This window comes from Amphiura filiformis, chromosome 3, assembly GCF_039555335.1.
Source record: "Amphiura filiformis chromosome 3, Afil_fr2py, whole genome shotgun sequence".
In the NCBI taxonomy this organism is placed as follows: Eukaryota; Metazoa; Echinodermata; class Ophiuroidea; order Amphilepidida; family Amphiuridae; genus Amphiura; species Amphiura filiformis.
Window position 1 is genome coordinate 66403136 of NC_092630.1, and position 12484 is coordinate 66415619.

A 12484-nucleotide genomic window follows, 5' to 3' on the forward strand; every position below is an offset into this window, starting at 1 on the left:
GGTTTTGAGATATAACTATAGAGAAATTAATCTAAGAATATTAAAATTGAAGTAGGACAAATTTAGGAAGATATGACCCCTCTGTTAAATTTGAGCCCCATATATATACCGTATATCCCTCCCGCGTATGCAGGAAATGATTAGTTTTTCATTCATACAAAGATAACATTTTGATAAAATGACATAAAATGTATACTATTATGTTCAAATGTATACTATAGGATTCACATGCTAAGTGTCCTTCATTTTCTATCAAGGAGACTCGTTGCTTCGAGGTCCTTTGTTTTACCATAGAACTAAGATGAAAGCCAGACATTAGCGCTTAAATATATTTCAAAGGTAATCCTTTACAACAAAATATCAAATGTAATTACAGAAAGGCACGCTGTTTTACGTGCGCATACTTTATCAATCTATAATGTAACATCATGGATACGAATTACACTCAATGTAGCCATTTTAATAATAAAATCCGAAGACAAGTTATATTCCTGACAAATTGATACATTCTCTATGAATTAAACAATTCCCATTGTCCTAGTATGGAAGAATCATAATATATGATAATAATATTAAAAAATATGCTGGGTAGGACCTCATCTAATGAATGTACGTTGTGACGTGGACATTGACCCTGCATTTCTATGAGCTGTCAAAATCTTGCTCAGGAGAATACACAGTACTTGATACAAGAAGCACCAAGAACCGGTAAGACAACATTGGTGTCAGTTTTGCTGTTGCTACTTTGTCCTTGATGGGACATATTCATAACAACAAAGGACTCATGAGTTTAACCGGCTGCTTAGAAAATCATGAGAGTAAAGATAATAGATATTATGAATAGCGTAGTATTGTCAGTATCAACCTGAATATACGTGTGATATTATAATATCACTTACAAAATAATCTAATCTGTTTGTTTTGGGTTTTTAAATCTATCCTTAGGGTACGAATACATGTAGCTTACCAATATGATTTGATAAATGGCAGTTGTTTATTTTAATAACCAAAGAAATAAGTCAGTTATCATTTTGATAGCGACAATTATTAGCTTTACGTTCTTAATGCTGGATATATTTTACGTAACCATGTTGCTGACCATTATTCTCAAATGTGAATAATAATTTTCAGATTTAGAACATTTTCATAATAGCAATGAAAAAAATAGATCTTTTAATGTAAACTGCAATTGATTGTCAAATCACGAGTTTTCCCTACAGTCGATGAAATACATTTTAACGGCTTAATCCATCGTGAAGTGAATAGAAAGCTAGTGGACAAATAGGACAGCAAAGCTTTATGTACAGTGAACCACTTTAAATCTATCAAACATCTCTTGGGAACATCATACATTTTATATTTTAACCTACAAACGTCGTTCTGTGGACAGATGTTTTCTTTACGGACTCGTCACACACCCAATTACTTTGTAGATCTGCCAAGGTGATGACATCCAATAGTTTGGTTTGGGAAATGAGTTTGAGCAGTTTGGTTATTGCATTGCAATGTTGCCCACGCCCTATATACACGTGAAAAAAAAAAAATCAAGATTTAATGGTAAGAATTGATTTGGTAAATGGTTTGGTAGCTTGTAGTGACTAACATAACAAGGTGCAGGATGTAAGCCTCAAAATCCGGAACAAGAAAGGATATCAACATTTCAATTTGTACATACCTTATACATTACCTATATGAATCACAATATTTGGTAAATGAAGCCCCTGTGACAGGAAGATAACTCTTCCGCGTCAAATCTTGATTTAGTTTTGACCAAAACATTATTTTGTATGACGCCAAAACATTGTTTTCAAGCCATTTTGACTATATGATCTAATAATACTATTTTCGACTCAGGCTTGATCTAATAATTACTATTTTTTAGGGACTCAGGCTTTCCTCTAATCATCGTATTTCCATGTTCAAACTAGCCGATTATTTTTTTGTAATGTGATCATAACAAAAATATTGATAAACCCTGAAATCTAAACGTTTTTCCGTCAAGCCAAATATAAATCGATCAATTGTCATGTCTGATCTTGTCATAGCAGTAAAGTTTGCCATCTTACGTTCTGGACAGCATCGACTATGCCCACTAATCTTTAGCCGATGACTTCTCGATGACATTCAAAAATCAATACCTTGGTTACTCCATGCAGGGAACTGGAAACGGAAACTTGTAGGAGCAAGTAAGGCCTCACGTGTTGAGGTATGTTTGTGTTATAAGAAAACGGGTTTGTCTTCTAGAAATTAATATAGTTCATGAAAATTAACTATACTTTTAGTTGTCTTTTCTGGATAAAAAGACAATAGAATTAAGACATTAACCTAATTTTGTAAGTCCATTGTAGCATATTATATTAATGAAATACTATGGGAACGACGCACGCCTCTGTAATGTTTTACACACTTAATTAAGCATCAGGAGCTACACGTGTGCAAATTAATCTTTGTGTCGGAATTATTCATGCACTAGCCTCTCATATTAACTATTTACAGTTTGGTGAACCTCAGTCGACTAGCAGCGCAACCATTTTGTCGTTAGACGTATCTATTATATATTTTATTTATTAATTTGCTCATTTATCTTTCCTGAAAAGCTATTATAAAGAGGATATTTGGTGGCGTTTCTTCAATTATTCATCCAGTAATGTAAATTAAACTGATGTTTAATTGATGCGATGAGTAATGCAAAATAAATTCTAATTAAAGGAGCACCCAGGAAAGAGTAAAACGACGTTATAGTGTTGTTCCTCAGTGTAGCAATTGTGTAACTATATAAAGGATCGTTTACATAATCCATAACGGGGTGAGACGTTGAGTTTTCGCATCAGAACACCGTGCAACGTTTCCAATTAAATATTTCATCGCTTTCTACTTCGAAGTTATGATTATAATTAGAAATTTGAACATGACTTCATCATACGCTCAAGAAGCACGTACTTTGACTTGGTGAGGCATACATTGTGCATCTTTTCCTCTCAAAATTATCGGTTGGATGGGAAATGCAAATTTAAATCCAAATTAAACAAAAGAGGAGCTGGTAAGGCTTTCAAAATATAAGATAAATAACAAAGTCTGACATTAAATGAACCCAGGATATGATCTCACGGTAGTTCATAATGGCATTCATTAACATGACTTTACAAGGCATTCATTAAGCACGTATGTTACATCGACCTATAATTATCTGCTACGTTTTGTATCTTTTCCATAAAACAGACGTAGGATACAGCTTAATGATGTGACGATATAAAGTCAAAGTCAAATTTAAGGAACACCCAGGAATTGGTAAGCAGCTTTAGTGTCACCAAATCATACGCTCAACGTGGAGGCTATAAAGGGTATTAACATGTAAAGATACATGTAATGTTTATAGAGGAACTCGTCGAAGGGAAAATCCAAATGGGGATCTTATGAGGTGAAGTCAATCTAATGCTGTCTTAGAAATCATGATTTGAATTAGAAATTTTGAACATGACTTTATTGATTGTGCTGTGATGAAGCACGTACGGTACAATGACTCGTTGAGCTAATTCCCTTTTAAGATATGTATCTCTTTTCCTCAAGTCAGACGTGGGATTTTGAGTGCGATCGGCATGGATAGAATACCTCAAAGATTTCAATATCAGATGACCTTAAAATCTCGGCGACTAACTCGAAACAAAACATACTCAATGCAATCTATAGATCACTCGGTAAAAGAAGTATTTAAACGTCATATTGAATTGTACGATGCCTTTTACAAATCAGCGCATAGCTTGCCTACATAAACATTCGCTCGGTTTTTATGCAAAACAGTGATTTTGTGTAGAAGTTGTCAACACTTGAAACTAAATGAATGCATAAACTGATATACCTGTAGAATTTCAAATCCTGTAATAATACATGGTGCTGTGTATAGCGCTATTTGCATTTGTATTTTGTCTTGCTATATTAGTCGTGAAACCAGTGTTTTTAGTTTTGTTTTGGGGTGGGTTTTTTGCATCCTTACATCTCATGTTTTGCTATGCCCTATGCTTCCCATGAGGGGTTGAAGGTCATATGGGGCCAATAATTAGAAATTTGCTCTACCATGGGAGCCTCATGGGCTTCAAGGAAGAACAGGTGATTAATTGTGTTTAATCCCATGTTAAAGAAGAAATCAAACAAACAAACAAACCATGTTGTAATACAATTGTTTCTCTCATTGCTAGGAACCGAAAAATGTCTATTGTCAAAATTGCACTAGGATGCTTAGTTCAGGCGTTATAGAATCTAGTAGGCCTGGGTCAATTTTCGTATCTCATGTACAGGAGTAAAATTGTCAAAATGCACCGATTCAATCGTGACTTGTCTCAAAATCGTAACTTGTCTCGATCTCGAAATTCTGGTGAATCATGGGTGTATAATTATATTCCTATTGGACTTCGGTTGCAGGGAGACACGGCTTTATAAATTAGACCAAATCAGTGAATAAAGTATTATGTTTGAGTTTTGATGAAATCGGACCATTTTTAACATTTGACTTCTGCGTATGACATTTTCAACATATTCAACGTTATAACCCTGAACTAAGCATAGAACAATGTAAGACCATTGACTTTTTTATTCCTAGCGATAAGAGAAACAATTTGAGATACATAAAAACATGATATATGATCATGTTTAGGATTATGTTTGAGTTTGGGCCCCATTATGACTTTCAAACTCGTAGGAAACATGAAACCAATTCTAGTTTTATTATTTGAGGTGTAAGAATGCCAAAAACATTGGTTCCACTAATGCAGCAAAATAACACCCCACCCACACACACAGCGCCATATACTATTACTTGATTTAAGTTGCTTTTCGAATACAAATCTGTCTTCACATACTAATTCACTACTAACACCTTTAAGTCTGCGGTGAAGATATCATAAAAAACAAGCAGATTACATTTATATTATAAAGTGTGAATAATATTTAGTTTCCTCGTGAAAAAGACTGAACCATCCACACATGCTTCAATACGGTATTACACTTATGGTTGGGTGTAGACAAATTTCAATTGTCATTATTCAAAATACGTGAAAACCTAATTAATGCTACTGTCATTTTAAGCTTACGCCATATTGTTTTTGGAAAAGTGTAAGGGTCAATTTTGATTTACTTGAATCTATTTACTTAAAATATGACAAATAAGGTAAATTATGTATTTTATAATAGACATGGACACTTACAATGTAAAGATAATTTTGCATTGTCATTGTGATTATGAATTTCATTGACGGTGTACGTCCTTCACATAAAAGACGCGAAATACAGTACATTGAAAGTACGTTAAGTAGCAAAATTCAGAAAGCGTTTTTTTGATAAAATCGAGTACATGAAAATAAATAAATAACCCACCTTCGTCCGTTTTAACTAATCCAAACATTTGATTCTGAAGTTTTGCCATTAGTTCTGATTGTCGAAATAATTGTCTTTCTAGCAGATCAATCCGTCTTTCAGCACGACTAAGTCTTCTTTTTAAGCCAGCATCTACCCATCGACCAGGAGTACCAGATACTACCGTTGTTTTACTATCTCCTTGTGGTTTACTGTCTCCTGGAGATTGTACTTTACAACCGTCTGTGTTCTTATTTGATGGTGATGACACATAAAGGGTAAAACTACAATATTCATCGTCTGCATTTGTTTGATTAACTGTTTCTTCGTACTCATCATAATACACAGTAGATTCTATATTCAAATAATCCGATGTCGGTGGACGTGTTGTACTTCTATTTTTAGTTGAAAGTGGTGGATTATCTATAACACTAGAAACAGTGCCCCTCCCTCCTCCAAGCGGAGTTGGGCTAGTAGTCTCTGGGGGTATATATACTCCGTGGGTAATGGTGATCACCAGATAAACTATATACAGAATGACTCGCCGTGGCTGCATTGTAGTAAATGTATCCAAGAGACTCTTTTGTGAAGTGCGATGCAGCGGAAACATAATTATTAAATGAACGTAGAAACCTTGTGCTGCTTCTTAACTCGTGCGAGTACTGTGATGCGTTTGACACAGTTTTGGCGGGCACAGAAACCAGAGAGCAGGCATAAAATCACACTTAAGCTTCACCGGATATTTAGGCAAGCTTCCCGGGTGTTACACAGGCAATGTTACTAGTAATAATCTCACATTTCTCCTTGGCTCAACTTTGACTAACGGATACAATCCTGCAGCAAAACACGTTAGATTCCAAGCTTTCAGTCCCCCAAGGCAAAAGTTATGTTTACGCAAGCGCACAGCAAACAGGTAACAACGCACGTCAAATTCTACTCTCGTGCATGTGTGGTTTCCCTTTACTGAGTGAGCTAGCTCCAAGTAGGGTCTTGCGCGAACCAGTTTAGTTGACGTATAGAACAGGACGATCTATTTTAAAACACTTCCCCCAGTTCACCGTCGAGAAAAATTGTCTGACTTTCATCGGTGCGTGAGCATTAGCAATAATAGTTATTCATAAAGTATACCGGGCATGCGGGTATTATTACGCATTAATCTTTGGGCGCTCACGTATGCTGTTAGGGGACTCCATGTTTTGTAAAAATAAAACCTGATCAGAATTGAGCTTGCTGCTGGGAAGTTATGCGTAGAAAGAGATGTGGCTGTTTTATAAAGTCTGTTTTCATCAGGCTCTTATCATGGCTGACCTCACTCATCAGTTAACAATAATTTCATATTATCCTTCAGGTCTAACTCGGCCGAGATTCTCGCATCAGATACACCCTGTAGATATTTGGTTGCCACTGTTAAATGGCTTTGACAAAAAGGACACGATTTGGCAGATGAATTCCCTCGTACCTAGATACACAGGTGAAATCTGTCAGTGGTTTTGACATGGGTAAGTGAATGTCGCGAGGTTCAGAAGGGATGAGGTTTCAGAGCCAAGTCATTTCAGGGGATAACATAAATGATTAATTGGGCAAAATCCCGAAATATTGATTCATGTAACTGTAATGAGCGTCTTTTCTTGTTCTTTCTGACATGTGGGTATTGACATTGCACTGACGGATAAAATTTATTACAAATTATGTCTGCCGGGAAAGAATTTTTCCCGTTAGGACCGACTTCTAGATAAGATATGCACATATTGAAGCTCCAAGGGTATATGATAAGTTCAGCAATTTCAATATCAGTAATAAATATCCACTTCGCCAATTATAATATCCCTCATAGACAATGCTACAGTACATTATCAATATCCATTTCAGAAGTAGATACGTATAAGTTCAACTTCATCGTTTCTAATATTTAGGATATAATTAGCAGTATAGACAAGTTCTTTATTAACAGTAGTAGTACTGTTTATCTTTTCCGAATTACTAGCTAACGTCTTTATCAAAATTCATTATCTGCGATTAGTTAAAATCACGCGAATTCATTAGCAATTTGCAAAAGATACATACTTTATCATTCTCGTATAAGTAGAAGATAGCTACTTCATCAACACCCGTATCTGCAGTAGATAGCCACTTTATCAATACTCGTATCAGGGGTAGATAGCTACTTCATCAACACCCGTATATCAGCAGTAGATAGCTACTTTATCAATATTCGTATCAGCAGTAGATAGCTACTTCATCAACGCCCTTATCCGCAGTAGATAGCTACTTTATCAATACTCGTATCAGTATAGAAGATAGCTACTTCATCAACACCCGTATCAGCAGTAGATAGCTACTTCATCAAAACCCGTATCAGCAGTAGATAGCTACTTCATCAATACCCTTATCCGCAGTATATATACTTGATCAATACTCGTATCAGCAGTAGATAGCTACTTCATCAAAACCCGTATCAGCAGTAGATAGCTACTTCATCAACACCCTTATCCGCAGTAGATAGCTATTTTATCAATACTCGTATCAGCAGTACATAGCTACTTCATCAACACCCGTATCAACAGTAGATAGCTACTTCGTCAAAACCCGTATCAGCAGTAGATAGCTACTTCATCAACACTCGTATCATCAGTAGATAACTACTTTATCAATACTCGTATCAGCAGTAGTTAGCTACTTCATCAACACCCGTATCAGCAGTAGATAACTACTTCATCAACATCCATTGCTACAGTACTTCATATCAACGCCTACTTCATCAACACCCGTATCCGCAGCAGATAGCTACTTCATCAACACCCGTATCAGTATTAGATACCTACTTCGTCAACACCCGTATCATCAGTAGATAGCCACTTCTTCAACACCCGTATCATCAGTAGATAGCTACTTTATCAACAATCGTATCAGCAGTAGATACCTATTTCATCAACACCCGTATCCACAGTAGATAGCTACTTCATCAATGCCCATATATCAGCAGTACATGGGTATTTCATCGTCCCAAAGCAACAGTAGATAGCTACTTCATCAATGCCCATATCAGCAGTAGATACCTACTTCACCAATGCCCAATGCAGCAGTAGATTGCTACTTCATCAACACCCGTATCAGCAGTAGATAGCTACTTCATCAACAGCTGTATCATTAATAGGCCCCTAGCTACTTTATCAATATTCGTATCAGCAGTAGATAGCTAATTCATCAACACCCGTATCAGCAGTAGATAGCTACTTCATCAACACTCGTATCAGCAGTAGATATAGCTACTTCATCAACACCCGTATCAGCAGTAGATAACTACTTCGTCAACATCCATTTGTAAATTGCTACTTCCTTCATATCATCGTCTACTTCATCAACACCTATATCAGCAGTAGATAGCTACGGTACTTGACAGATCGCTCCTTCATCAACACCCAAACTACATCAATACAGCAAATATTCACAAAAAATATGAGAAGCACAGTAATGCCGTAATCATCAGAATAACGTAGCTTTCTTCAACAATGTGACATCAGTAACCCCTACTATATTTGAAAAATTGTAAATAATGATTACGAGAGCCAAGGAAGCAAAAAGCTACTGAAGTGTCAAATGTATTGAATATAACCCATTTGGTCAATAAACAGAAACAATCGAGAAAACATGATTTATATTCCATTAAATTTTTATGTTTCAATTCGAGGATAAGGCATACAGAATGCATATATAAAGCAATGCAAATAGATTCTACTCCGTGTGCTATATGTATGAGTGTCCACTCTTAGCACGTCAAGTGACTGCGACAAAATCCTTTTAACGATAGCTGCCGTGTGTTTAATTCATAGACTACATATTTGAAAATTACCAATGTTTTACTTACAGGAACATTTTGAATGATTCCTGTATGTTATGACTATCCCAACAGGTATTTATTTTGTATTAGTTGTTTAAAGAACAAACCATTTGCTTTGCATCTTCTAATCATGATTACAAAATTGAATTAATAGAGCTGAATACTTGCAAACAATACTTAATAAAATTAATTAACTAATTTAAATAACAGCTTTTCAATTAGTTTACTAAGCAAAGCGTCAGTAGGTTAATTCTAAAACTAAAAATATAATTTGCTCGAGGATTGAATTCGATGAATACAATAGGCAATTAAAATGGTATTTCGAAGATTTGATATAATGTGCCATCTTCCAAAAGCCACCACTATTCAACAAACATTCGTATTCCGTTCACACTTGAAATGACCTCATAAAAACCGGCGCAAAGTCTTCAAGTAATACAATTAAATCGTTTTCTTAATACCTAAAAATATCTCCGTCGTGGGAGTACTATAAGTAAACGGGAAGGAAAATCACAGTGCAGCTAAAATAACCAATAACGTCTAGTTAATTTTGTAATTAGATTTCAAAATTATTGCTTGATAGAGTGAAAATCAAAATGTAACTTTAACATTTTAAGTTATTTTCAAAATGTAATCTTCATAATAAGGAGAGGAAAAAAAGAGAGATTGAACAGAATCTTAGCAATGAGTTAGGAGTAACGACCTCGCTATATAGAGTATAGTCAGTTTTGCTCGGAGCATTTTACAGTATATAGATTAAACGTGATTATAGACAAATTGGTCTCAATGAATTATGTATGTACAAACGACCACATATCACAGTCCATAAAATGATTATAGCCAGCAGTAATCCAAATTTGCAGTCATATACTGAGAATGAAAGTGAAGTTTTGAAAACAAATAGGAATATATAATGGTATATCATGTATATATTATAGAGAATCCATACTTACCTGGTCTTGTGATCGGTTAGCTATCGGTGTGGAAGAAGTACTATAGCAAATGAAGATAAGGATGTCACAAATATAACAATTATTATTAAATGCTATCATATAGGCCTATACATAAATCTTAAAATAATCTTATAAATTTATTTCTTAGGTATTATACTAGATATTGTATATTAGATATTATATGTCATGCTTGTGATTTGAAACCTCCTATAAGATCAAAGTTGGGTAAATATGCTTCGTTTTGGAAAAAAAATCTTTAAAAAAAATTGTTTTTGACCCACATATTTGGACAACAACACAAAAAAACATTTTCTGTAAAAACAGGTTTTTTGAAATCTAGATATAAATATATAAAAACGCTTTAAAAATTTGATCAACCTCACAAAAAATGGTTAAATTTTAAGCAATAATCGGACTTTTTATGTTTTTATTTGCAACATTGAACATTTTTCAACCACTTTTGGTGAACATTTCTCAAAGTTGGTCAAATTTAAAAATAAAATACAAAACCCTTCCTAAAACTTTATATCTAATTTTAGACCAACATTTAAGCAGTTTGTGAGGCCCAAAACAAAATTTTCCATGATTCCAGGGTTAAGACCAACCTTAATTCATTTACTTCTTTGTTCCATTCTAACCTTTTCTTGTTGTTTGTTTTTATATGACTATTCGGTTTCTTAAGCAAACGATGAAAATAATTCTTTAAATCAGTTCCAGAAATGTCATAAGTAAAAAAGAACTCACTCTAATCTACGGATTTGATTGCCAATCCCCTGCAGCAATTTAACTTTGACGTGCGTCGATTCTTTTTCCTGTTTCGTGAATCAATCAAAATAGAAGAGCGTGTTAAATGCCCGGATATCACTGAGTTTCACGTCACGAATCTCCTGCTCTGCCATGTTCCCAGTGGCGGGCTTTTGCACTTTTAGGTAAAAGCCTAGACCCCGAAACCTCCATCAAACAGTATACTCAAAGCGAAGACCATGTCATGAGGTTCTCCAAGTACCTTAGTTTAAGTGTACCCTTAGAGAAAAAAAAGCGATATATTTCATTGACATCTTGAGTTCCAAATGTGCTTCAAATTGCCCATCACTTGTGCTAATTATAGCCAAAAGCTAGGAAAAGCTAACAAATTGTGTTTTAGCAATACGCAGTGAATTCTAATTCTTTTCTTCTTTAGTCTATATAATTACAGAGGTGTATGTCAGGACTGTAGCCTCTTGAAATTACTTACTTATTCCTGAAAAGTCGTACAATTATGTGATTTGAAATTGAAAGAATTTCAGAGGCTTGCCAGTACAACTCGCGTTTGTTCGAAATAAATGCAAGTTGACAGTGTTATTTCTTGAGTAAAATTAAACTAAATTTCATGTGTAGAATAATATTAAGATGATGAGAAAGAGGGAAAGGAGGATGGCAGGAGGGAAAGAGCAAGATGTAGAGGGAAGGGGGAGATGGAGGGAGGGAAAGAGAGGGAGGGAGAGGGAGAGAGAGAAAGGTGAAATTTTGAAATAAGTAAGTAGTCGGTAATACGATTGAATCTAAAATTGGTCTAACGGTTTTATCTGTAGTTGTATATAATATATTTTATTCATTGTGTCAATAAGTGTGCAATTTAGACAGCTAAAAGAAATGCATTGTAGAAATGGAGATATTCAAAATACGTGTGTCCTTGATACTCGTGCCAATTATAGTCCACAAACACCCCTCCCCATCCCCACATTCCACACCCACTTACACTAAACTAAGACCAACATATGTGTGATACTATATAAAAGGGAAATGAATTTAATTATCAATCAACTTGGACCATCAACCTGTAAAACAGATAGCAAGGAAGTTTGCAGTTTGCAAGAAAACATGTTTTCAGCTATTATCAGGGTAAATAATTATGTCAATAATTTGTCGATAATAATGTTCACAAAAACTTAAGGCTCGTTTAATTTCTTGTTGTTCGAAACGTTTTGTTGGATAGTCAGAACGAATGTATAATGAAGCTCATCTACAACTGGTAGGTCAAGGGTGAATCTGCTGGCAGGGCTAGGATAAAGACTTCCGCTCATGTCAGGCTTTCAATCAATTCCGCTTTTGGGCATCTTTAAAAGCTAGACATGTTTTTGAAAAAATTAAATGTCATTTGATTTCTATTTATATGGGCCCTCTGGTATTTTAATGCTTGACATCAGTCTAGTTTGTAATATATCATGCTAACGTCAATCCCGATATTTTTCTCTCAAAAAGTTCAAGCAACGTTTCAAAAGTTCAAATACTTTTTTGGGCAGCTGAGTAATAATATTTGGAAACTTGCATGGGTAACAAACATTTTTGGACTCCTTTCAAAATATCA

At 35.0% G+C, this 12484-nt stretch overlaps 1 protein-coding gene across 1 annotated transcript in view; it reads right to left on the reverse strand.

Annotated features, from left to right (window-relative positions):
- LOC140148997 (uncharacterized) overlaps positions 1 to 6475 on the reverse strand; it is a 76180-nt gene extending 69705 nt beyond the window's left edge. Inside the window, exon 1 of the mRNA XM_072171130.1 lies at positions 5368 to 6475. Coding sequence (XP_072027231.1) covers positions 5368 to 5956 — 589 coding nt within the window. The 5' untranslated portion in view covers positions 5957 to 6475. The remainder of the gene's footprint in view (positions 1 to 5367) is intronic.
- Between the last annotated feature and the right edge of the window lie 6009 nt (positions 6476 to 12484).